Source organism: Aulostomus chinensis, chromosome 2 (assembly GCF_037954235.1).
Source record: "Aulostomus chinensis isolate RoL2024-O1b breed Wild chromosome 2, RoL_Achi_v1.0, whole genome shotgun sequence".
Taxonomy (NCBI): Eukaryota; Metazoa; Chordata; class Actinopteri; order Syngnathiformes; family Aulostomidae; genus Aulostomus; species Aulostomus chinensis.
Window position 1 is genome coordinate 19,944,317 of NC_141321.1, and position 27,676 is coordinate 19,971,992.

General features: G+C 40.4%; 1 protein-coding gene across 5 annotated transcripts in view; it reads right to left on the reverse strand.

Annotated features, from left to right (window-relative positions):
• Window positions 1–259: 259 nt before the first annotated feature.
• mical2a (microtubule associated monooxygenase, calponin and LIM domain containing 2a) overlaps window positions 260–27,676 on the reverse strand; it is a 36,380-nt gene continuing 8,963 nt past the window's right edge. The window contains exons 2-21 of one of the 5 annotated variants that reach the window (XM_086183388.1): window positions 23,665–23,872; window positions 22,671–22,787; window positions 21,527–21,628; window positions 19,016–19,171; window positions 17,715–17,815; window positions 17,186–17,443; window positions 16,534–16,649; window positions 16,247–16,373; window positions 16,046–16,136; window positions 15,461–15,608; window positions 13,482–13,681; window positions 12,863–12,966; window positions 12,658–12,729; window positions 11,904–12,035; window positions 11,528–11,638; window positions 10,055–10,315; window positions 7,792–7,899; window positions 5,010–5,190; window positions 4,254–4,327; window positions 260–4,172 (exon numbers count right to left, since the gene is read on the reverse strand). In XM_086183388.1, coding sequence (XP_086039514.1) covers window positions 3,774–4,172; window positions 4,254–4,327; window positions 5,010–5,190; window positions 7,792–7,899; window positions 10,055–10,315; window positions 11,528–11,638; window positions 11,904–12,035; window positions 12,658–12,729; window positions 12,863–12,966; window positions 13,482–13,681; window positions 15,461–15,608; window positions 16,046–16,136; window positions 16,247–16,373; window positions 16,534–16,649; window positions 17,186–17,443; window positions 17,715–17,815; window positions 19,016–19,171; window positions 21,527–21,628; window positions 22,671–22,787; window positions 23,665–23,872 — 3,066 coding nt within the window. In that variant the 3' untranslated portion in view covers window positions 260–3,773. The remainder of the gene's footprint in view (window positions 4,173–4,253; window positions 4,328–5,009; window positions 5,191–7,791; window positions 7,900–10,054; window positions 10,316–11,527; window positions 11,639–11,903; window positions 12,036–12,657; window positions 12,730–12,862; window positions 12,967–13,481; window positions 13,682–15,460; window positions 15,609–16,045; window positions 16,137–16,246; window positions 16,374–16,533; window positions 16,650–17,185; window positions 17,444–17,714; window positions 17,816–19,015; window positions 19,172–21,526; window positions 21,629–22,670; window positions 22,788–23,664; window positions 23,873–27,676) is intronic. The other 4 variants (XM_086183353.1, XM_086183364.1, XM_086183372.1 and 1 more) reach the window with 4 other exon arrangements.

The window sequence follows — 27,676 nt, forward strand, 5'->3', positions numbered from 1 at the left end:
CGGAAAGTATACAGTACTGTACAAGTAACAGTACTGTTCTCTGTTGCTTGAGTACAATATCATATTTATATATCAACATGAGTGGCAGGCTTCAAACTGGAAAGCAGGTTTTTTCAGGTTTTCGAGAATGTTACCTTTGATTTGTTGTGGAGAAAAAAAAAACGCTCATGTTAATATCGTATTCATATATAAACATGAGTGGTTTTTTTCTCCACAACAAATCAAAGGTAACATTCTCGAAAACCTGAAAAAACCTGCTTTCCAGTTTGAAGCCTGCCATGCAACATCAAGAAGAATGAATCAGAGCAGCGCAACTGCAACACACGATAATGCAACTGTCAGAAGCTAAAGATTCTATTCATGAATGCCACAATGGACTGCAATGCACAAATATTAGGTATTATATATTTTTACGTTTGATATTTGACTAAAATCTATTTCAAATACTTAATTGTCTTTGTTTCTTTGTGGTTTATTTGATAAAGACTGAATTCACTGCAAGCTGTAAATAGCTTGTGTACGTCATTGTGCTTTACTGAACACGAGAATGCTTTTACTTTTTGCTCAAGTGCTATCTTATCTAGGTATTGCAGATTTTTGTACACCGTCAGATTGCCCTTGAACGCCTGGATTTTACACAATTAAGGGGATAACGGAAGGTTTGTTTTGGTATTATTCTTATTATGGGAGCAGTCATGAAAGGACAGGAGGAAGGCATTTCACAGAAGGTGCCATTTGAAATATTTAAAAAATGGACAACACTGTGGAAGCAAAGGTAACACACACACATACATAATATAACATACACTATATTAAATGGCCTTAAAAAAAATCTAGGATTTTTCTTTAAGTTGACATAATAGATGGAATCATGCAGCACTTGTTCTAAAACTGTTCTCTCCTGACCAGAGTATTTGTTAAGTCAGTGAAGGTTTAGTGTTCTAAACCGCAGATGCATTCTTCAGCTGTTGACGACACAACTGAGAGGGAAGCTTTCAGCTCAACACAGAGGGAAGAAGACAGAAATACATAATAGGTGTTTTGCTATTAAGAAAGTATTAGCACTGTTGTACAATGAAAACACAGAGATTTGGAGGTCAATGGCTCAGAGAGAAAGTGGTTCATTGTACTGTAACATCACCAGGAAAAAGTTTTCAATCGCTGTTAAAACCAAGCAGCAGCACTCTCCTTGGGAGAAATACCCAGTGAAACCAGTCTGCTGACCACTGGGCAGCTGGGCCTATGAGTTTGTTTTGGTGTTTTCATAAACTACATTTAAGCTCAATTGAGGCTCAAACAGTCTGAGTTGCACAAATAAAGAGGGCGTTTTTGCAAGTTAAACTCACAGAAGTCCATACTTGCTCTGCCAGGATTTCTGTTGTTTAGCTTTAGTACAAACTCCAGTACTCCACTGTAAATGTGAGCATCTGCCTGCTCATCTAACACATTTGTCCAAGTGTGTGACCTCTCAGCTCCAGGTGTTGATGTAAACTTCAAACTCACCCCTTTTGACAGAATATTCTACTAAAAGTCCTCACAGCGATCCGTTCCATTGTATTTATGTTACAATATAGCGTGTTTACTCATCAATATGGCATCTTTTATCCAAATATTAATGATGTTGCATTTAAATTTAAATACATTTTCAAAATCGGCTTTAGTTTATCATCTTTTCATTTAGATTATTTTGTCTCAATTTTTTTCAACTGTTTTTGTACTCTGTCTTCTTGGATTGAATTGAAAAATCTTTTCAGTATTGTACACGCGTGCAGTAGTCACGATGTATGTTGTGAGTTAAGCATGATCGTGAAATTCCGATACTGAATGAATCAGTTGTTCCGGACCATTCAGCTGAAGTTGTTGAATCCCGATGTGAAAATATGTATTTTTCAGAAAATTAACATTTGAATTTCTGTAAATCAATCCCAACAGGCAGTAACTTCTATGGAGAGAGATCATAATCATAAATGATCAAAAACTGCAGAACAGCTGATAGACCTGACCTTGGAACATGGAATTGTTAGAGCGTTAGAGGCTCAACGGAATTATACAATAATAATTTACAGAAACCCAACGACTCTTCTGGGAGCAAAGAATTTAGTGACAGGAAGAAGTTCCTTTTTACAGGAAAAGAACGTGAGCAGAACTTCATTCGAGTTCCAATTATCATGACGTTAAAACTAATATTCTGAGATAATTCTTGACACAGACCCTTAATATTATTTCCTCCATTTAGAGGAGTAAATCAGAGTAAAAGCTCTTCACCTGTGAGCACCAGAGATATAAACTCAACCGTCGTTATTCATTTGAATCAGTTACGAACAAACAATATGGCAGCAATTCAGGAAGTTAGTTCATGTTCATTCCCTAAACAGCCAGAGGATCAGTGACAAACACCGAAGCTTTTCATTAGTCATCACGGGTTCAGAGGTCAACGTTAATGGGGCATCTGTCGTTATTTTCTCTTCTGCATTTCCACTACTGTTCTCAAACGTCTCCTTCTGCAGCCAAAGCACAACTACGACACACGCAAGTGACCATGCAAGCGATCACCTTCAACATGACATTTCTCCTAACCATCCCGCCGGCTCACACACTTCATACAAGGCTTCAGCTGATGACAGGAAGAGAGAGAAAGACACGTGAATAAAGACAACCCCAACGCATTAAAGGGGTAAATGTTTATGAAAACAAAATACTGATGTTCAGGAGCAAAAAGATATATTGGCACCATTGTACATAGGGTGATTTCATGACTGTTAACTGTAAGAAAACATCTTTGGTATTAGAAAATACTGATACATGTAAACCTGATATGAATCCCCTTCTTGTAAATTCATGTAAAAATTAGGAGAGTGTGTTTCTTATGCAGTATTGCATGCGGTAAACAAATATAAAACTGCTCGATTCCAAACATTTTAAATAAAAACAAGATCATCTAAAGTGCATTATCAGCATCAATAGATATCTGAACAGGAAGCAACTGGGCGGCTTCCAGTCGAAGAAGTGTAAGGCAAGAGTGGCCAGCACAGACACTTCACAGCATGCTTGCCAGCTTCTATTGTCTACAGTAAAACTGAGGATATTTACTAAAGCAATTACTTAATATTTACCCCTGTTATACAGGGAGGAGGACAAAAAAATGAACGGGCAGATTTTTCAGCCTTCATGTTTTTTCTGAAAGTGAACAGTAGATGGCAGCAAAGTAAAACTAAATACTGAGTCCACAGTATCAAAACCTCCACACAAAAAATAATAATAACAAAGGAAGTAAATGTAAGAAAAAAAAACTCAAACCAGAAAAATCAAACCTGCCTAGTGTTCAGTGTCAATGTCTAACGAGGCAGTTCCCAAAGATAAAGTGCATGAAGTCTTTCAGTCAGTCACGGTGACCTGAGTAAAGTTGAACTGCAGGATCCATTTTACAGGACAGTTTTTAACAAATATTCAGCAATTAGGATTTGAAATTTCAGCAGGCTCATGTCTCATATGCACTGACTTTGACTTGTTTTCACTTATTTATTTGCAGTAAAGCAAAAATTTGTTTAACTTATCTTTCTATAAAGATACTGCCCTATTATTTGGTGCATCCTTAAAATTCATGATACTTTTTTGGGCAACATTCTAAATGTGCAGTGTTTTTTGCAAGAGCACATCTAACACACTGAATAAATCTACACAGCGGTGAGTAAACATGATGTTGAGAATGCTCCAGCTAAAAGCACCTCTGTGTTTGGAGCGCGGTCAGGGTTTGATGTTAACAGCAGGAGTTTCTAGATGAGCCTTTGGCCAATATGCTCCTGCAGCCACAGCATCACGGGCTGTAAAGCATTTGGCCTGTCAGGAACATCCTCTGCATGCATCTGCACCAGAACATCTTGTAACACAAGCAGCAGGGGCAGACTGAAGCTCAGCAGCTCATACAGGAAGGTATAGTCCTGGGAGTTGTCCCTCAGGTGTACAGCCAGGGCTTCTGCTCGGCTACGCACACAGTTGGACAGATACTTGGGGGTGTTACACACTTTGCGTGTCACACTGAGCGGCCAGCTGAGCTGTCTCTTTATGAATGAGCCGAGGGTACCTGCTGCAGCTCGACTCTGCAGCTCTGTTGCTGTGCTGGAGCTCTCTTCATCAGCTGCACATCGCTCCCGAACTCCCCTGTCATACCGATCCTGAGGCAGAGAAATTCAAAATTTTAAAAAGTAATGCAATAAAACCGCCACGCATCCATATTTGAGCTGCTAAGCACTTACTGAGCGCATCGAGAGACTTCTACGCTGGTTTGTCCCATTGCGTTGATCAAAGTGAAGTTTGCAGTACAATTTTCCTGCAAAATTACAGAATTTCGTGCACACGTCAGCCAAGTAAATAGTAAGATTATGACCAATTAATAATGAGCATTAAAATGATAATCCACCCAGAAAGTGTGTTTTGCCTTTCAAGTGCACAAAGACTTCTCCCTTCTGCATTACATCTTTGTGACTACAGAATGTAGAAAGAGCCACACAAACATTTAGATGCAGCTAATCGTGACCCACGGTTACCATCTACAAACAGCAAAACTGTCCAAAAATGTCTGCATCATTTGATATGATCCATGTCATCCAGAAGCCAAAAAGACTGTGATCCAAGCAAAACCCAAACTGATGCAAACCCTTCTAGTGTGCGCTCACAATCGCACTGAACAGGAGGGGTTAATGTTTCTCTTTCTTTTTTTGTTTAGGTCAAATAAAAGTGTTTAGCATACAGGAAGAAGTGCTACACCAGATGATGTGTTTGAAAGTTAGTAAATGGACATTATTGGACAGTTATTACATCATCAGCCATCAGTCGCCATTTCCTTTCAGCTAAATACACGTGGCGGGCTCTTTCTGCGTTCTGGACTCAAAGAGAAGTGAGGCAGCAGTAAAAAAAAACGTCTTCATGAGCTAAAGACAGCTATTCATTGACCTGAGAGATGAAACATACTGTTTGAGTGAAGTATTACTTTGATTTTCAATGCCACATACCCTGTTCAGAGTCAAAGATGTGCGCTCCCTGGCGCAGCGCATTGTTGCATGTGTTGCAGCGAAAACACTCCCTGTGGAAATAGAGCCCGTCAGCACAAATCCTCTCCACCATATAGACACGCCTCTCACACGAGTGACACCTGTCCCCTGACTGAGGCAGTGCCTGTCGCACTGAGCCGCCCTGGGAAACAGAGAACAAACAGCGTGAACCGGTGGGCCAGCGTCAAACATCTTAAAAGAAGAAGCTCTAATTTCTCCAGTTGATGATTCTTTGCTGACACTTAAACCCTGGTTAGTTCACAGGTAAGGACCACCCTGAAGCTCAAACATTCAAACGAAGACATTTCTTCACTTGAATGATTCATTAAACTAATTAAAAAATTCAGACACCTTTCTGAGGGGAGGGAAATATTTAACAAAGTAACTGAACATCTTCTGTGGAACAAAAATATGTCATATACTTTTATATTTTTTTAAGGAAGAGGTCTTTAAATATTACTATTTATAGCAGGATTCTATATAAGAATATTTAAAGTCATACAAACAGCCATAGGACACGTGAATTTCAACCTGCTCAAAAATGTTAAAAAATGATTCCAAAAAAATACTTGCATCATGCTGGAAAATGTGAACATATCAAGAAAAGTGATGTCATAACACTTTATCAAAATTTAAATTAAACAGTTGGCAGTACTGTCACATAAGTTGTTGCTCATTTTCATTCGGTGTTCAGTGTCACATGGAGGTGTGAGCATGCTCAGTAAAAACAGTGATGGAAGATGCCCGCAGGAAGAGGAACAGCGAGAGCATTATTTTTCAGTCCACCACTTCCTGAATGTGCAATTATGGATGTTTTGGAGGAGAGTTGAGGTGCTGATATGGGTGAGATGTGGGAGACCTTGCCTGTGGTCATTGGCAGAGATGCTGCATAGTCTTATTTTAGAGCTTTCCTTCCAAAAGTTTGCCGAAAACGCAGTAACGGAAAGAAAGTAAGAGAATTATATGGATGGGATAATCATTAGTTACGGTTTAGTGAGAAAGCACGTTTCAAATCTAAATAGCTAATCGATTGCTCTTCAGAAATCAGTTCCGTTCCAAAAATTGAAAACAAGGAGCAGAATTATGTACCATAACAGCTTCTTTTACATTAAACTAGTGAATGTCCCATTTCACATGCGGTGAGTTGGAGCAGACAGTTTGGAAGGGTGGAGCAGAGGAACTGACAAAGTGCCACCACAAAAACATACTGCTCCTCTCTGAGGGCTGCTGCTAATCAAAAGCACAAGGGCAGAAACAGAAGTAAAGGCAAGGCTAACATGCAAAGCAGGGTGCTCTCGTGTTGATCTGCCAGTGGGTATTAGAACGATACTTCACCAAAAAGTGTAATTTTACCTTCAAAGTACTGATAAACAGAGGAACGCTCGCAAAGCGCCAGATGTGTCCAGCAGACATATTCAGTCGAACCAACCCATCCACAACCAGAGGGTTTAGTTATTTGCTTTTAGCACAGATCAAAGTGTTTGTTTATTACAGAGCATACACAAACTGAGGTTTCTGAGTAGTTTTGAAGTTGTTAGCCATCAGTCATCATTGGCTTCAAGCTACATACAAGTGGCTGGCTCTTTCTTTCCTGCATTCTGGAGTCATTAAGAATTGAAGAAGAAGAGGGAAAAAAAAACTTGTCTGTGAGCTCCAGACACCTATTTTTTTAGCGCTTGAAAGGACAAAATACACATTTTGGGTGAAGTATCGTGTTTAGAGGTTACGTGTAAGAATTTTTTAAAAAGTCCCCTACCTAAACTAGACCTTAAAACTTGTCTCTTTGTGACTATTATTCAATGTATACATAAAACGCATAAATAAATCAAATGTTTGAATGTGTTCTTCAGCTGCATATAAAAGGAAATGACATATGTAACTTGAATATATCCACACAAAAAAAATTCCCAACAGGGTAGATGAGTGATTATTGCAGGTGTGTAGAAATGTTCTTTGCCTCGACCATAAATATGTGACGCTATTTATTCCTAATACAATGGCACCTGGAAGAGTCAAGGACAAGCTACACAACACAGCATTTACATAAAGCTTTAACACTCCAGGTGCGTCACTTTAAGACCTCACGAAACATTTACAGTAACTAAATGAAATCAAGATATGAAAACATGCAGTTCGATTCACATGCCGTCCACATGAACATATCTGATGAAATAACACTGCACATGGAGCTCAGAGGTATGGATGGGACCAAAGATCTAGGTGCTAAATATAGGTGCAGATAATAAGCTGAGGTCCCAGGACATCTTAATACATCTTTCTATCAGAGCTCCAATGTTTGGCTTCATTTACTAGCTTTCATACTTGTTTTCAGCAGCATAGCACCTCTAACAAATTTGAATTATCCTGAAACATCAACATACTCTTCACAATTAAAGCCTGTAATACACATCATGAATAAAATGTGATGCAAAATTTCTACAGGAACCTTTTTAAGTTTCCTATATCATATTTACTATGATACCAGCTCAACTACTTTAAGTCAACATAGTGGTGATTAAAGAAGTAGAATAATGTCTGCTTTGAGTTTGGAACCATGTGTCTCCTTGTGACTACAGAATGCCCCACAGGAGTCTAAGCTTTGGTTTAAAGTGACTTTCCTCATTTAGAGTAGTTCCAGTAAGTTTCATGCAACACTTGTGTTTACACGTGCAAATGGAGACTGTGGAGAGTGAAAACACAAGGGCGGGGTGAAAGGGTCACAGATCAAGCAGGAGATATTCACCTTGATATCAGCAGAGCCCTCTGCTGAGAACAACCCGCTGAGGTGAACTGCTTTTTCCTTTATACTCTTTGAGTGAAACTCTCTAGTCTGTTGCGTCTGAGCTTTTCTCTACAGGATGAAACAGGAACAGAAGATGGCATCAGTCAGTGTGTGTGTGTGTGTGTGTGTGTGTGTGTGTGTGTGTGGGGATCATGTCAGATCTCGAATTAAACTTTACTACACCCGACTCAGTGAAATGATGAAAGCCTTTTCTGTTCTGCTTCCTCAATAAGAAGCAGAACTTAACAGCTAAGTGTGTATTGTTGAGAGTAGAACAATAACATAGCTGTGTGGAAAGAAAGATGCCTTGTTATTACAGTAATTTTACACCCCACTTGATGTGGTTGGCTCATACAGTCCTGGAGCAGGAAAGTGAGGGAGTTGTACAGAGCTGGCTGAGAACGCTAAATACGGACAAAAACATCCACCTTAAAGTGGGCCCTCACCCACAAAGTGTATTTGTATTTCTCAGAAATACCCAGACATGTATAATTAGCTTGAGGCTAATTGCAACTAATAGCAAAGAGCATCAAAACTGCCCCAAAATGTCAGTTTACTAACTCTGAAGCTCATCGTCTGGTAATATCCACATCTTCTAAATCGACACGTCTTAAGTTATCCGCAAACACTTGGATTTGAGTTCAAAACAAACTACTTATAACTATTCCAGTTAGTCACTCATTCATGGTAGAACCCAATTGGAAGAGGTAGTTTGTCTTTGCTTGAATACTTCAAAGGCAAAATACACTATTTAGGTGGAGTATTGCTTTAAAGGATTAATATTTCAGATAAATTGAAAAGAAGTTAAAGAATTGTCCTATACTTGCAATATATTTGTCTTGTTGTCGAACGCTGGCGGAGAAGATGAACTCCACTCTCACATCTGTGTATCAACTATGGTGGTTTGAGGTAATCAGTCACATAAAGACTGGAGGAAAAATAACACCCAGGAACACCAAGCAGTGGTTCATCCATCTGCCCTGCACATCTGTGCAGTGTTTCCCTCTGGTTGCCTGGCAACCTCATGATGATGAAACAGAGACGTTAGCCATATCGTAGCTGTAAATCTCATCCTCAATTTTTACATTTCTGTTTGTGTACAGGTTAAACAGAGATACATGGACAGCGCCAGGCAGCCTGTTCAGTTGGTTAACTGTCATCTGGCTCGAGCTGCAGACAGTGTCCATCTTACTGTCAGGTAGAGGCAAATATTTCCCATGATGTCAAACTATTCTTTTTATCACATTTACAAACACTGTCACATTAGATCATATGCCAGTTGGTAATTCTGAGATTAAGTCAAACTGACACATCTAGCAGAGCTGCAAAGATTCATCTGCACACAAATATCCACTTTTTCTGCAAGGAAAAGTGTTTATCATGTCGCCGTGTGTACAGACTGTTGACTTTCATTTTTGGACCTCAACTTTTCATGATCTTGGCCAGTTTTAGTTACATTTGTACTGGGTTTCTAATAAAGAGTTTTTGTCTGGTAGTCACCACCTGCTTTATTTTGAAATCCTGTGCCTCATTCATATTTTACTTCCTGCCCGTTTACTGTCATCAGATCTATCTTTCTCCCATTCAATCAGCTCCCTGGCCTAATTTTCTCCCTTTCTGTGATTAGTTCAGTTGTATTATAGTTCCTTCTGCTTTGTCATTTTTGCAACACTTTTTTTCACCGTTTTTAACTTTCTTTGTTGAAGTTTACTCTCGTGTGTATGTTTGGTTTTATTAAGTTGTCAAGAGGAAACACTCCGGTCAACCTGTAATGTCTGCATCGGTGTCTTTATCCTGTCCTTTGCACAATACAACACGTAATAGAGGAAATCCCTCAAATCAAAACACCTCACCATTTCTCTCTCTCTTTTTTTGTAGCACAGCTCTGGGCTTAGACAGGCCAGCAAATTAAATTAAAAATAGCTTATTTTCAGACGTAAGCCAACAGCTTGGCCCGGGTCGACCAGTTCCACTCAGTCCACTAAGACCGGCCAGTAATCTGCCTCAACTTGTGCCCGGTTTGTCAGTCTGTTCTTGCCATTTTCTTCAGGCTGGATAATTAGGGGCTGACTCCACCGTCTGACTACACATTACACAAGCCTGCATGTATAATCAGGGCCAAATATATCATTACCATTCACTCCAGCACCATTTTGGGGAACTTCAGAACATGCAACAATCACAGGGGAAAGGAAAGAAAAGAAAGCAGGAGATGGAAGTTCACCTCAGAGATGTGCTCATCCACTTCCCTGAGGCGCTGCAGAATTCTGGTCATGACCAGGACTGCTGGGTGGCGGGATGAGGGAGAGGAGGCAGCAGAATCTGCTCTCTCTGCTGAAGGCTGGGTCTTTGTCTGCTCGCGGGTTTGATCCACATGTCTGAGCTTCTCTACAGAGATCGAGTGGGTCTGAGGCTGGAGCTGAGGTTTGGACTGAGGCTTTGGTGGCACTAAGTTTTCTGCTGCGATTCTGATACTGACTTCAAACTGAAAGTGATAATAAACAGTGGTGAAGCTTGAGTTGATTTTCCACCAACTTAGAGGCTGAAGGTCATTTCTACAACCATACCGGTGGTTTTACATAATTATATCTTTGCCAACCATTTTTCAAAGCAGACCAAAAGATTTTGGATTGATTTCCTTTCACAACCCACACTTGCATTGATAATCCGTAACAGCTAGGGTTTTGCTAGCTTCATTTTGCCAGAGTTATGTAATCATCTCATGCTAATGCAGTGGTGAGAAAGAGCTGGTGCTGAAACTTTAGTTGGTGGGTTCAAGAACCTGATAGGCAGTCTGGCATCTGAGACTGGAAACTTTTAATGGAGGAAACAGTGAATTTGACTTGACACTTTTTATTGCCAACATTTTTATTTTTTGTATGCGATCATCTCAAATTAAGCCTGGAACCATTTTAACAGCATTGGCATGTAAAAAAAGGTGCCATACACATTAAGTTTGAACAATTTATTGAGAAGGTATACTGGAAAGTTGGCACAAAAACTTGACAGTTTGCAAAAAGGAAAAATTAAATTGTAATCTAACTACAATATAATATTTAGCACCACATAGATATAATTAGCTTCATCACTGATCATTTTTTTGGCTTGATCTAATTTTCTTGCAAATTTTTACCTACTAAATCCAGAAAATTGACCACAAATATATTAGTGTTCCTGTAGGTAAAATCATCTCTAAAGGGGGTATGCAGCTTACTGAGAGTCAAGTTTGGGTTCCAAAGTCTGGTCAAGAACGATGGTAGATTCTAATTTCCAGGCAGATATAATTTTAATGACAAAGTGGGAAAACATGTCCTCTGTGCTGGTTTGGTTAAGACCTGCGAGCCTGGTAACAAAGTAGAAATCAAGCCCAATCATATTTATGACATCATTTATAGACTCATTCATAATTACTGGAAAACTGAAGTTTGGGTTCAGTTACTCCAGCGCTAAAACCACCAGTATGGTCCTTTGAATGCATCAAATAAAAAAAATAAAAAAAACTTACACCACTAATATCACTCTGGTTTAAAGATGTGCGGTTGTTTTATATGTCATGTGTGAGTGGCACGTGAACATGTAATTAGTTTAAGTGATCTCATGTACCATATAAGCTTGTGTAGGGACAGCAGGATTCCTCATACAAATAACAATATTTGACAGAAATGGGTTAGGCTACTGTTTGTCTGCACGAGTCTACCTGCAACTCAGGAGGCGGTTTAGGAGGGACGGGAGGTGGGATTTTAACACGCCGATTCTCAGCCGGGTCAAGCGTATGAAGCGGGGCCGGCCCCTCACAGACTGACAGATACTTGGAGAAACATTTGGAAGAGAGTTAATAGGAAATGAAGCTGAAAAGGTTAAATGCTGGAAATAACAAAGAAGACAAGACTTAGCGAAAGTAAAGTTATAGCTTTTTTATGATCCACCAAATGATGAGAGACAGAAATTTTTAAATACTTGCAGTCAGGAAAAGTTGAAAATATATTTGCAGATAGATAAATGACAGATAAAGTATAAAGGAGCACATTGACACTTACCACTAAAAAAGAAAACAAAAAGCTTTTTGTTTGTACCTGTTTCCTCAGGATGTGGTTTGGTGTCCCTTCAAACTTGGCAAGTAACTGAGTAGCCATGGAGCGCACTTTATTCTCCTTGGGTTCCGGTTCTTCCCGCGCTGACGAGCCGTTGCTGGCCAAATTGGTGGCCTTGACAAGAAGGAGACGGACAGGAAACAGATAAATTTGCAGGTATAGCAGTTAACCTGATACTTCACCACAAAAGAGTATTTTCTCGTTCAAGTACTCAAAAATAGGTGTCTTGAGGTCACGAAGATGGTTTTCCCTCCTGTATTACAACTCTATGAGTCCAGAATGTAGAAAGAGACAGCTATGCATATCTAGTTTGAGGCTAACAGTGACTCACAGAAAAACTGTCAGAAGTCAAGTAACTCTCCAGCTGTATGTTCAGTAATCCACAAACACACTGATTAGAGCGAAAACCTGTTAGGTGCTCGGTCATGGTAGCACCGAGTGTGACCAGCTGGGGCATTCATTTGATCCACTAGCTCACACTCATCTGAACTTGTCCACGATAGCATTGGATGGAAAGAGTTATAGTTTGTTTTCCAGCACCAATCGAAATATTTGAGATTCTTTTTAAACAGACGTTTTTGTGAAGTGTAGCCATCATTCCACATTAGCATCAAGCTATTTACACGTGGCTGGTTCTTTTTTGCGGTTCTGTTAGCTCAAAACACCTATTTGTGAGTACTTGGAAGACAAAATTCCATTATAAGATGATGTATCACTTTAACATTTATCAACATACCTCCTCCAAGTAACTGCAAAATTTTCTCCTCCTTTTATAAATAGGATCTGTGCCATCTGGCTTCTTCTCATCCTGAAAGTATGGCAAAAGAAAACAAGTCAAAAGAAGTGAGTTTCACAAATATGAATCCACTTTGAGCACTGAATAAAGCCCATAAATCTGTCAAATGCAGTCCAAAAGATTTAAACATACAGAGTGAAGTTACCTTTGGTACTCGTTTTCTGGGCAGAGCAAGATTAAGAGCATTATTATTACTTCTGACTTCCTTAGATGGATAATCTTCATTGTTTTCATCCACTCCTCTGGAGCCTGCAGAATAACATGTGACTGAATTAGAGCCATTTTCCACATCACATAGCTGAGAGAGAAAAATAAGATCAATGCCCCCATAAAAGTTATGAAATACTGTGACTACAAGCTAAAGTACCGCTGAGACAGAGAAAGGCGTATAGCTGGGTGCAGTTAAATAATGTGAGTCCAAAGTCTGCAAATATAAGCAGCTGAGATTCTTGACAACATTCCTCTCATCCCACTATCCTTGACTAATAAGAATGCACCACACAGCTTGTCACACGAAACCAAATGAAATTCAATAGTGTTTGGAATGCTTTGTACATATTTTAGTTGTACGATACAATGAAGAAGAGAGGGTCTTGATACAACAAAAATAACAAAAAAGCTTTATTGACAAAACCTAAAAAAAAAAACTGAGTACAACCAAGAACATTTCCACATCTGAATCTTTTTTGAACATGCTTAAAATAGGTTATTTTTGTGAGAATTTCAGGTAGGTAAAGTAGGCAGAAGTCAGTTGCGTCAAGTACCTGTAGCAGGTAAAGGTGTGCCACGGAAGAGCTCGTAGAATTTGGATAGGTAGGTGATCATCTTGGTCTTCTCCAGCTCCTGACCGTCACTCAGCTCCTTCACTGACGTGAACGGCCGGATCCCAAATTCCTGCTCGCTGATGTCAAACGCCAGCTGGAGGTTGGCAGCTTGGTTCTCCTCATTTAATGAATCAAAATCTCTGATGGGGAAAGATGGAAGAGGCGCCAGTGAGCAGCATGTCAGGCAGGAAATGACGATGAAGCACCACGAGAACATAGCTGCATATAACAGTTTTGTTTTATATGGTTTTATCTTGAGATGAGTTGCCCCCGGGATGTTCTAGTGTGTGTGTGCGTGCGTGTGCGTGTGTGCATGTGTGCGTGTGTGTACCTGCACTGCTCCAATGGTTATCATTATGAATAACAAGACAGGAATGGGACTTGAACATGTACATACCACATGAACTTGTAACACGATGTTCACGCTGATATGAAAGCAGTTAACGTCAGCGCAGAGGAATGACTTTACACAGAAGCTAGTCTCAATCATTTTCAAGTCTGTAGAAGAACTTTCTTTTTTCTCATATTGCAGGAATAAAAGGCTGCAAATTATTTGTAATGGGAGAAAAAAAAAGAAACAGCTGTGACGTCTCTATCGACGCTGACGATGTGCAGATGCCCTCAGAAATCATGTAAAGTAGCACAGTAACCTAGCAGCAACACACACATTCTTTGGTATTTTGTCAGCAGGCCTCTTTTTCTTATTTTTCTTTCTTTCCTGCAAACCCTTCGCAGCGGTCTGCTCCGCTGACAGGCGTTCAGATGGAGAAGAGACGAAAGGAAAATGCCAGCGGTTCCTGGAAACTTGCACGACCGCATTAAATTGTAGTGGCACCGTGCGAGGTATGAGGGTAATAATTAAAGCATGAGAGGATATAATTAGTTCTGTAAATGTACTAATCTAAAGCCGATGACTAATTCAGTGCTAGCCCTGGAGAGTGGAAACACAGGTACTTATTCTGGAGGATTTTTGTGGAAACCAAAGTGCCATGAGTTGTTTTTCTCCATGACTCCTGAGGTTATTTTTAGGGAAAAATCCTTCCTTTTGATTACTTTTATGTTAGTGAACTAATAAACTCACTGTCAAAATCAAATCTGTGCTACATCATCAATAATAGATGGTAACCAATCCTCAACATCAATACTGTGCAGGTGCAGATCTAATGACTCAAACTCTCATTCAAACTGAAATTAATATTACATGAATGTCGGGATTGTTACTTTTTTGAGGTTGTTTTGTGTTTGTGTTTGCACAACTTTCACATCACAATAATATCATCATCACTGAAAACAAAAGCACCAAATTTTGCAATATATTTCAACTGTATCACCAACCTGGGCTTACAAATATCTCAGAAAATGCTTTACAAACTGTGCTGGAAAAATCTAGTATGGAAGGCTAATACAACCAAAAACTGTGTATTCTGATGTCTTTATACACTGAATAGCTATTAATGGGATTGTTTCTATTCATCATTTTTTTCTGGGCTGTGTATCGACTTAACTCTAAATTGACTGTAGGTGTGGCTGTGAGTGTGAATGGTTGTCTGTCTCTATGTGTTGGCCCTGTGATGGACTGGTGACCTGTCCAGGGTGAACCCTGTCTCACACCTGAAGGCTGCTGGGGTAGGCTCCAGCCCCCCCATGACCCTTAACAGGATAAGCAGAAGAAAATGGATGGATGAACGTATCGACTTAAATACTCACCATCAGTTGTTGAAAATGGTGTATAAGGAATAAATATATACTTCTTTTCTGACATTTGTTGAATTTGTTACATTGGTTTCCAACTATTCTTGCTTGTATTTTACTTTTACTACAAAAGAAAATTCCTTCCATACAAGATGAGTCCACTGATTGTAACTGACTGACGTAAAGCTGCAGGTTGGTATGTCTGCTGTCTGATGTGTGCTACCTACATCAACTGGGGTTTAAATCTGTGGATGAGGGCGCACAGGGCAATACCACTTTGCCAAGAGGACGTCAGGTCTGTGACAGTAACATTCCTGTAGCCTTCAGTCTGTTTCTGACACCAGGTGAGCAGCCTCGCTGGTCTGATCTCAGATTCTGCAGGAGAGACATGGTAGGTCAGATTTCATAATATAGCAAAGCACATCTACTGGTGAGTAATTCTTGGAATGCAGGCTGAGGGTTGAACAGGATATGATGTCACACAAGCTTGGACCAAGGCTCTGTTCTGTCTTTACACGAACTTCTGCAATGTTACTTCCTTGATTCTGAACTCAGTGAGTGTTTGTTCCCTCACAACCTGGCAGCTCCTGTTCCATAGACTCCTCCTAATGAAACCACATGTAATAAAAAAACCTCTGTTTTACACTTCGTCCCTGCATTGACGTTAATTCTGGCTCCTTGACAGGTACATCAGATAAGAGGAGCGTATGTGGCGAAAACCCTCTGTTATCAGTCAGATCATAACTCTAAATATTCCAGAGATGAGTCAGCAGTTCATAAAAACAAGAGGCAAGCTTCCCGGTCCCATTTACCTCGTCTGTAGAGATTGACAGGTCGGCGTATTGTGGCGGCACGCTCAAGAGAGCATGAATTCAGCTCCCCGCTGATGTACAGGTGACGCACCTGAAACAGGAAAACAAAACGCCAGACAAGTCAATTAATCTGTCAGCACTGACACATCACATCTGTTTAAACTGTGGTGTTGTTGTTGTTGTTGTTGTTGTTGTTGTCACCTGATGTGGCCTGACACAGGAGGAGTTGAGGTTAGGGTATCTTGTTCCGGGGTCTATGGTGTACAGGTCAAAGTTCTTTGCAATATTTTCAGGTGTTGTCTGTGGTAGTAACCTATAAATACTTTCCCTAAAAACACAGAAAATGAGACGGATAATTTCAATAGTTGTAAAATAACACCTTTACTGCATGCAAAGTATGAGGACAGATGTGGATTAAACACCTGGAGACATTGACTGAAGTAGGAATACACAGGTAAAAGATGTTGTGTGCAGTGTATTTTCTGTACCTCTCTGCCAACACGTCCAGAACGGTCCAACCCTGCGCCCACCTTTTTACCATCCAGGCCGTGTCAAAGGCAGCCAGGAAGCCTCTGGCACAACCTGTCCCCATGGGCCAAAACGGCTAAACACAGAGCAAATGAAACACTTGGAGATCTACCAGTGCAAAGAGTGTGACAGGCTTAATATTGTCAGTCCTTTCCAACATAGTTTTCTTACATTTCTTAGAATGTTAGTATATAATTTTGTTCTTTCCGACCCTGTTCTGCAAACTGGTAGAAGCTTGCCTTTTCACTCACGTTGCTCCAGAAGCTCTCACATCACTGACCGCCATTTAAAAAACAGTTGTAATAACAACTGTCCATCTAATTTCGCAGACAGAACTCAGAATAAGTTTTATGTTTCCATGAGTAATGACTAGAAATTTGATGATGTCACAGTGGCCTTTGAAAGCTGGATTTCAAATATCACTTCATCATTTCATTCTGTTTGATGTTTCTCAAACCGACCACCAGAACCACAACACCAGCAGGACCAAATCAAGCATCAGATTGTGTGACAGCTTCCCCTCCCATGCACACCTCACCTCCCCTCTACCTCCCACTCCTCACCTGACCACAGCTAAGATAATTCAACTCAGTACAGCTCGCTTCTTCTTACCTCTAGAAGGCTGTCGCCAACCAGCGCAACCAGAAGTTGGTGTCCAAATCGCTCCCTGACCAGAGCGGCGTTCTCAGAGGCATGCATGCTGGTGAAGTCAAACATTGCTACATCTGGCTGCCCACAGTGGTTCATGGCAAAATCCAATGTGGGAAGTTGGTAGTTGGTGCCAAAGTCAGCAGCCTCTCGGGCGTAGCACAGAAGAGCTTCCTGGTTGACATTTTCACTGCTCAGCAGCATCTGTGTCTCTATGTAATCCTGTTGGATAAAAGCAAGACAAGTTCAAACAATCCAAGAGAGAAAGACACCTCTTCTCTCTCTTTGAAAGATAAATGCCATTACTAACTGATGCGGTTTGATCTCACAGCCAACACAATTAACACAACACGCACACACACATAATTCAGCCTCAGAAATCACCTCACCCCAGTGTTCAGGGCTCAAGCATCTGATCACATTAGTTGACACTATTGACTTATTTTGATATGTGAGAGAAATAATAATATGCATACAGGCATTATCAACTTACATTGATGACAACTCCCTTGTCCAGTAGGCTCTGTTTCTTAGCTGTCATCACAAAGTAATGTGTGTTGTCCCTGTAGTACACAATGTTCTCCAGATCGATGCCTGCAGGGTAGAGAAACATCGTCTCACTTTAACGGGAAGATTTAAAAAATAAAAAAATAATACAAAAATACAAACAGGGTACAATTCAACTGAATTAAAAAGCATTAAAGGAAAATTCTGGTATTTTTCAACTTGCGCTCTTTTCCATATCTGTTTGGGTCAAAGAATTTTTAGGAACCAGACTAAATTCAACATCCCAACACTCAGCAAACACACAAAGACCAGGAACCACAAAGCGGCTGTAATAGAAATGTATGGATGACTTCAGTGATGTCACACATCTGTTTTACTTTCTTACTCTGTAGAGGTATTGCATGGAGTGTGTTTTGACATCTTTAAAGGAGAAGTCACAGTGAAACTTATCAGAATGGAGCATTTAATCATCTGTGATGAGGAGGAACAGCTAGCAGTAATTTATTTCTCAACTCGTGCATGAATATTTTGCTGATTTGGATTTGGATGCGGATGAATCACATGTTTCTGTAACTCTATTCATATCAGAGGAAAGCGATGAGATGGATGGTGATACACAGAAAAGGGAGTGTGGCAGCGGAGAGGCCATGAGGTTGGGAAGTCAGAGGTGTTAATGTGGGTGCTATGATCTAACGCTCACAGTGGAAGGACATCTGTGTTGTAAAGTTGTGCTGAGCTGTTATTATATACTGTGTCGCCTCATCAGTCACCCCTCTGATAGACATCGCTGCGCTGGAGACATTCTTTCATGTGTCCAGCATAAACTGAAAGACAGCCAAGACCAGAGGGATCATGAGAAACTATCCATCAGCCAGGAAAATGAGACTTCAGTTACATGCTACACAGGTCCATCTCTGTAAGGCCCTTTCAACAATCTGATTATGTCAGTGGTGAAAAGAAGCATTTTTAAGGGATGGACTTCGATGCAGACAGTCTCTGTAGGGAAACTGCAGTTGTTTTGCAGTTGCTGATGTCACTCTTGCTCATTATTGGAATAATTGATTCCTACTGAACATTTTGATTCAATAACACAGGAAAGTAGAACCCAGGTTGCAAAATTCTGTACATTTTTTACAGTCTAATTCTCCAAACTTAATATCACCGTGACTGTAGAAGAGGATGACCCAAGACACGGCCCCCTTTTGTGGCATAACGAATGTATCCTCCGTTCCATGAACACAATGAAGAACATAAATTTGTTTATGTCGGAGTGTGTCTCTCTCGCACCTGTCTCCTCTTTAAGGTCTAGAAAGAACTTCTGGTTGAAGATAAAGGCCACTCCGCTGATCTCCTCCACTTTGGCCTCAGCAGTCGTGTTCCTGTTGATGAAGTTGGCTGTGATGGCGATCGCCAGCTTACCCCGAAACTCCTTCCTCTTGAATCCTGCCAGATAAAAACAGAGAGAGAGAGAGAAAGAGAGAATAGAGAATAGAGAGAAGAAGGGAAAAAACTTGGACTGTTAATCTTCCCAAACAAACCAGCCCTATCGGCTTGGAAATGCTGCCTTAAATCGTAATTACAAGACACTTATTTTAGGTTCAGAGGCAGCTTAGTGGGATGAGCCTTTAAATAGACAATGGAACAATTAGATTATTTATTTATATTTATATATATATATATATATATATTTCTCAAGCCTATATATAAACACCACAGATTAAATCAATTTTCAATGCTTAATTAACCTTTAAAACCACAAATGTGGCAACAAACACCCACTGTTACTTGTCGAGATATAAAAAAATAGAATCTGGATTTTCATGGGTTTTTAAAGGGTCCACAAATGTTCACTTTGCAACAAAAATTAGAGGCCCAAAGACATCAAATAGACTGAAGTGGATGCATATTTCCACGGCTGGCTTTAACATTTTTTGAATTCCTTCTTTTTAGCCCCACAAATGAAGAACTAACTAAAAATAACTTTGTTTCCAAAGCTGGGATCACATAAAGGAAACGAACATTTAATATTGTTTTTAACATGCTTACTAAAACAATGTCACACTTGGACAGTTAAGATTAATGGAGGACCATTTTCCACTGTCACATCATTGCTCTTTTTTTTTTTAAACAGATAGCAGATCTGATTGCATTTAACTCTGATTGCCACAGCAAGCTAAAAAAAAATAGTAGCTGAAAACCAGACTGACAATGAGGGCAAGTCATTCCCCCCGGGCTTCTTACTTCATTCTTTTTCATAATTGGAGAATGAGCAAACCATTTGGTCTTGCCCAAAACTGCCCTTTTAAGGAATAAGCATCTGATGTGAATTGGTAGTTAGATGACTGCAACAACCAGCATTTTGAAAGCAAACCAAACAGTGATTCAGAGAGATGGAGAGAGTCCAGCACGCCACCGTCAGCTCTGCTCTATATATGTCTGGATCTTTGGTTGTTGTTACGAGTGTGACCTCTCCCACAGGGAGGCATCAACGGTCTCTTAGAGACAAACGTTTACATGAGGCGCGTTTTGTTTTTTGCTTCAGTCGAGAGTTCTATATTTCAGAGACAATCCTGCGGGCTGTCTTTGATTAAGCGACTACAAACCTGAAGTGTGCTGGATGATTACTGCAGCGACACTTAAACCAAAATGTGTCGTTTTCTTTTCAAGTATTCGCAATTGGTGTCTTGACCTCAAAAACATGTTTTTCCTTCCTGCATCAGAATAAACAAAGAGCCATCTTGAAGCTAACTGAGACTGCTTGAATTTAATTGAGACCTAAAAACAGCTACAGCGACCTTTCAAGGTCATCATCTGATATAATTAATGTCTTCCTTATTCAGCCACATGCGCGGTGACCTACAAATAGTCGGATCTGAGCAAAAAACAAACCTAAGCACTACCAGCTCTGCTCTAAATGAGCGTAGAACTCTGAGTTTTCATCTGCGCTCATTCACTGGATTGCCGAGTTGAGGTTTTCGTTCAAATCAGAAAATATTTATGGATTACCGAGCATGCAGCTGGAAGAAACAGACACGGATTATACTGGATGATGCGCTTGAGAGTTTATACAGGGACATTCTTTTCTGTTGTTAGCTGTCAGTCCGCATTAGCTTCAAGCTATATATACATGGCTGGCTTTTTCTGCATTCTGAGTCACAAAGAAGTGACAGAGGAACAAAAAGTTTGCATGAGCCCAAAACACCTTTTTGTGAATATAAGAGAAGCAAAATAAGTTTTTGGGTGGAGTAAATCAAACAGAGGACCACGGTGAAACAAATTGAGAGGTTTAGACGGACACTCAAGTGCTGTGTGTTGATGAAATACTCAAGCTACCTCACAGAGCAAAAGATTACAGTGGGTGTGAGAAGTTTTATCAGCTTTGACGCTGTTCAAAAATGTAGTGTGCATGTTAAAATCACAACTAGGTGGCACTCGGAGAGAACATACCCCCGCCAAGGTGACCCCAGCCAGGCTTAGATTTGGATTTAGATTGTAGCAGTGGGGCTCCACAGAAAAATGTTTGGGAACCAGTAGACAATTTCATAAATGACTGCAGCTCGGTTGAACGTTTATACAGTCTGTGTCTGCTATTCTAATTGTTTTAAGAAGAATTTGAGGGTGACAACATGTGATTTAAGTGTTGGTGGTGAGAAAACATACTTGTCCGTTCTCGGATTTTCATTTTTTAAACCATACTTGTGTAACTTTATATTCAGCTTTGTCATCATCATCTTTCGAAGGACAGTACATCCTTGGGGCGTCTACACCGTTAATCCCTTTTGTTTGCTGCAGTCTCACCTTCCAGAGTATTCCTGCGTCCATCAGCTCCCACCACCACATCGAACTCAAAGTTAGCCACGGGGTGATCGGCAGGTCGGATTGCAGCCCTCCACCCAACTCCTGAGAAACGGGAACACTTCATATATGTATTCTTTTCGTGTTTGGCAAAAATTCACCACATAGCACTAAACAGCAGCTGATAAGGGGGTGGTGCTTTGCTCAAGGGCGCAGTCAAAATATCTTTCCCTTCTGGAGCACATTTGTCATGAGTTCACAAGCAAGCTTTGTTGCTGTTTAGGGCTTCTAGTATTCCTTCTCCCAATGTGACTTCTCTTCTCAAAGCAATGCTTCATATCTGCTAAATCAGCAGGGGGAGAATGTTTTTTCATTCTTCACCTATCACACACACACACTATGTATATATATTTCAAAATATATTTCAAAATATCATTACACATTGATTATCAGTCATCTTACATCTCCAGTAGCAAACGATGCCACACTGTGAGACCAGCACATTGACAGCTTGGCATTTTCATGTGTCGCCATGCGGAAAATTCATTCCATGATATTCAGGGCACAGCTAAGTCCGTCACAGAGGAGTGGGAGGGATGTGTGCCTGCCTAAATTTAGGGAAAAGCTCTTGTTGTTATCTGTGTGTGGGTATTACAGCTGAGGAGAAGACACCTGACAACAGTGTGCAAGTTATTTTTTCCTGAGAGTTTAAAGTCAAGATGGAATGGTTTCTTGTCCTTTCTGACAAACATAGCACGAGCTAGAAAACATTTGGAGGAAGCTACATGATATGCAACGTGCAAGGTTAGGAAAATGTTGTAAAACTGGAGCGTTACATTTTGGAAAAAAAAAAACATTCATGAAATGTTCTTATGCACAAATTTGTTCACACACACGTTACAGATTTTTTTAGCCCTGAACCTAGTCTCATCATCAGGAGGCTAACCCTGATGTCGATTTGTACCTTATTGCTCCTGACATCAGGCTTTGCTTCCGTTGTGTAAGAACACATATGCGGATAAGAAAACATGTCATGAATGAGGCTCACCGTTTATTGATTAATATTAACCTGATTAGTGGCAGCATGTCGTTGCCAAAGCTCGCGCAGGCTGAATATAAAGCCATGCTGACTCGTGCGTGCACGAACCTTCATTTTCTTGATCCTCTGGAGGTTCTAGCAGCTTGACAAACTCTACATTGATGTGAAACTCAACTGCAACGATGAGGGCGACCTTCAGCAGGATCAGCTGCAGCTGCTGAATGCCTGTTAAGAACAGACACACACATTAGTGTTTGTATACACACGCACAGCACTGCCAAACTTCGTGTTTTGTGTTATGTTGTCTTGACACTCTGGAGCAGGAGGCCTGAGCTTCGTTACACTGCTGTATATTTGGGAAGAGAAGAGAGCGGGCGCGCGTGCTTGATATTGAGCTGGTGTGATTCTCTTTCCGGATGCTTTTCTTATGAAAGAACATCTCTAGATAAAACCCAGTGCAATAATTGAGTTAGTGTTAATGTTCTGGATGAAAACCAGATTAAAACTTTTCATCAACTAACATTTTTTTAGCTTTTGTTGACTAAAAGTAACAAAAATGAAATTGACAAAAATGAGACAAATTAAACCTCAGACACAAAGACAACAATTTTCATCGACTCAAACTCCTAAAACAGTGACTGATTTCAGTGATGAAGAAGAGAGCAAAAGGTACCAACATTTAGTCAAAAAACATGACTAAATGAAAACAGGATGAGAATGACTCGACGTGAAGAAAACTAACAAGGACATTAAACACAAGACTCGGACTGAATTTGAAAAATAGCAACCAAAATGAGTACGATTGTGAAGAGTTTAGAAGTGGAGACAAATGTGCCGATGATTTCAGATGATTGTAAGCGCGGGTCAAATGAAAAGCTGAACAAGATTATAGCTTTCAAACAATTATTTGGATATTTTATATAAATATTCAACAGCATATGAACACATTCTACGCTGTTCACCGAGAAAATGTGAAGTTTAATTGGAAGATCAAAACATCAAAATTCATAGGGTTTACAAAACCCGTCACAGATTCATGAAATGTTCACTTTGTTTCTAAAAACTGAAGACCACAGTGAATATTTTACCGTCAGATACTCACTGATGTGGTCTATGGCTCCGGCACAGAATTTGCCATAGAACTTTTTGGCCCCAAGGCCCCGCAGGTCATGGATGGTGAAGGGCCAAAGGTGCAGCACGTTGTTCCTGGAGAAGGAATCTCTCTTCTCAATCACGACCACTTTGGCACCCATCAAGGCCAGCTCAATGGCGGTCCGCAGGCCACACGGACCCCCTCCAATGATGAGGCACTAAATGAGAACGAATTACAACTTGACCTCATTAGCGACACAAGAGGCACAGATACACATCTTTGTCATATTAATCCCAGAAGGCTGAAGAGTCTTTAGATGAGAAATGCTTTCCATCTCACTTGTTTATTAACATGCCAGGCGCTCTTGTAATAGAAGCACTGGAGCTTTTAGAGGCCGCCTCACTTGAGGGACACTTCAGTACAATAGACAAGGACTCCTGGAGACCACCGTGAAGGTTTGTGCGTATTCTTGACAAAAAACATATAAAAGGACGTGAGAGAGAAGAACATTTATTGTAAAAATGCCAACATCCTCGATGTTATCATTGCATCAGCCTCACTCCCCAAAAATGCATGAACTCATTGAGGTTACAGCATCTGTCTGAGAATGTGGTTTAAACATGACATCACCTTCTTTATTGAAAGACGAAAGAGCGCGTGCATCATCTTTCTTTCTAACCGTATTACGAAACACGTGTTTGTTCTCTTCACATTTCATCCCCAGCTGAACAATTTCTGCTGGTTGTCCTTGCGGTGCTCGACAAGGTCAACGGTTTCCTTTCTCACCAAACTTAAATGTAGACTGTCCAATAACAGACTCCCAAATTTCTTCTCCCTCGCTTCTTTGCACAATCTTCTAAATGGAAACATTTTGAAAAGAAATTGCCAGAGTTCAGGTGTGTGGGAAATAATCATGAGACAATACGACTATTGTATTTGAGTGCCAGCAGACTAAAATCCCATATCAGACCCTAAATGGACTTTGGCTACAGCACCAAAAACAAGGTGATTAGTCTCTTTGTTTCCTCTGTAGGTGTGTGGTCGAGCTCTTGGGGGGGGGGGGGGGGGGGGGTGTTCACAGGCGTGAACACAATGGACGAGGTATTCTCAGGTGTGAAGCACAAGCTGGTGGAAACGCTGCCTGAGCAAGTCTCCCTGCCAGCAAAGTTATTTTTCACAACAAAAGAAGAAAAGTGTAAGATGGATTAGTGTCGAGATGCACGGACAGTGAAAACGTGACGAGTCTTTCAGTGTCACATCAACACCAACTTGGTTTATTTACATGTTCTCTCCCTATGTTCTGTCATAGCTGGTTGTTTGTTTTGGTTCATTTCCATTCTCTGATATATTTTGTCAGACTCAAGGTTTTCCTGAGGGTTTGCGCACATCTGTTGAATCAGGACGACCACGCTTCCTCTCCGCATCCCACCTGTGACCTCACTGTCATCGCCGCACCCAAAACACCCCCGCATCATCGATTAACCCTCTCTGACTGCCAGCAGGATGTGTGTGTATGTGTGTGTGTGTGTGTGCGCACTGGACAAACTTACATTCTTTTATCTAAACGCACAGAAAACTTCTTCACCATCAAAAACACGAGTTGGATCGGTGAAAAAGTATGAAAGCAAACTGTATTACTGAGATTTGAATAGTTAGAGAGTTTTTATATCAGTCAAAACAACGCATAGCAATCGTCAATTTGCAAGTTAAGTGGTGAAACGATTTCCAAACAATTTGGATTCATAAAACGGACGAGCCTCGACAAAATGTTCCAGTCCAGTGTGACCACATCTGCCCTCTTACGTTTATAAAAGGGCAATAGAAGTCAAAGTGCCTCCTCTTAACAAACTCTGATGAAGGGATGGGCAATTAATCAAAATTCAAATTACAGGAAAGTGCATATTTGTGAAAGGCTACTTGTTCATCAAAATACCATTCTAAATTAAAAACAGCGCTGCTGCAAACATGTGCTGCATCTGTGTGTCCGTTTACCTTCTGAACACTGTTGTTGGTGTTGCTTTTTGCTGATTCCCGACTGCTCTGTCGCTGCTCAATGGATTTTTGGGGATAAAATAAATCTTGAGCTTACAAATGATTTTCTATAGGCCTAACAAAAAAAAACCCCACTGTTATTGTTTTAATGATTTTCCAGTGAAAATGACAACATGATGTAACAATTAAAATCCCATCTAATATCACAAATATATTGTGATATCAGTCAAAAGATTCCCATTTGGACATTTATATTTGTAAATGATGCCGAATGTTGAATGATACTTTATGTTGAACGCCCTTTTCAGAGGAATTTGCAGGTGTTAACTCAGGAATTAAAAGAGAACCAGAATATCAACTTTTTCACTTTCAACTGGGAACAAACCCGCCAGTCCAGATCAACTCTTGAGCTCGTGAGCTAACAGATGGATTCACCAAGCGAGTTAAAAACACTGATCTCTCAGATCAAACAATGCACGGCCGTAATGAGTGTCATCAAAATATGCTCACATTCTTGTAGAAACTGACTACAAAATCCAAAACGGTCTCCTGGAAACCAGACCCGGAGGAGGATCACAATTACTTCAAGAAGCCAAAAGGTTCCTCTTTCAAGTGTTTCACATGGAGACCAGAGATTTTGATGGAAATTGATTTATCTCATGTTCATGAAAAGAACCACTAATAGCTTTATTCTGCCGGTGGCCTCCAACAGTATTCGGGATCCAGACACACACCTGTGATCACATGACCTCCTTGGCTGTGGTTAAAAAAAAAAAGAATGATGTGCCGCATACAAAAAAATTACTCAAATCCCGACATGGTTTTTGAAATAAGATGAATGTGCTTTCTTTCCTGTCTTCTTTTTACGTGTGAATGTCACACGCCACAGCAGCTGTGTGAGGCCAGAGAACAGAGATGAAGTCACATCCTAGAGAGATTGCTGCTGCAGCAGGAAGGTAAAGAAAAGGTGCTGAGTGACATCACATCTGCCGCCGGCACTGAGCTGCGTTGCGGGTATGTCGTCTGGTTGTGGGTCCTTCCAGGAAACGGGAAAAAAGTTATCAAATAAAAGCAGCTTGTCAGTGCTGTGAGTGATGAGAAGATGCTGGACTCAAATTTAATAATAAGATGAAAGAAACAATCTCAAAAATTTTGCTTCAATAATCTTCTTTTTAGACACAACCTCATGGACTGTCAAGAATGACCTAATATAATCTAAAAGGGTGTCTCAGAAATTCAATAAAATCACACTTTTTTCTGGTTTAAATCAGGCACAATCTGTAAAACTGCAAGCTCACACTGAAGCATTTAAAAACACGCTTTAATAACAGCGTGGGCCGAGCGCCAATCTTTTGGGACGAGCCTATAAAGAGCGCAGCACACCCTACATATAATCTGAGCCAATAATCAGAGTTGCTGAGTGATGCTGTCTGTTTCTCTGTACTATAAAAACACTCTTTCAAGCTGGAGGCAGCTGATGCCTGAAGGCTAATCCCACTCCACTTTCTCTCAGCACAGACACACACACTTCACACACACTAACATGACTGTTTTTTGTCCTAAAACTGCATGGGATTTTCATGTTACTTGGTTTCATGTTGGTTTATAAAACATTAAGTAAATCCGGAAAGCTGGAATGATGGAGTCATAGTGTTTGAATTTTGCTATTTAGCACCTGACTGATGGCTAGCATTTTGTATTAAGTCTCTTGTCTGTTAGGGTTGGAGTCGATTTAGTTGCAGTTGATGGACTGTGTTTGGGTAGACAGAGGTCACACTGATGACCAGGACATCTCCTTGGCTACAGGACGGCACCCAGAGCATTTTATTAGCCCTGAGGGAAGCAAAGAGTCGACCATTATAACCCAAATAGAAAGAACCATGAGACCTGAGGTGAGACACTTTCTAATTCTGAAATCAACATCGGTGATGTATAGACAAGACCTTAGAGGGATGCTTTACCCAAAAATTGTATTTTGCTGCTCAAGTACTCATAAATAGGTGTCTTGACAGACGTTTCGCCCTCCTGC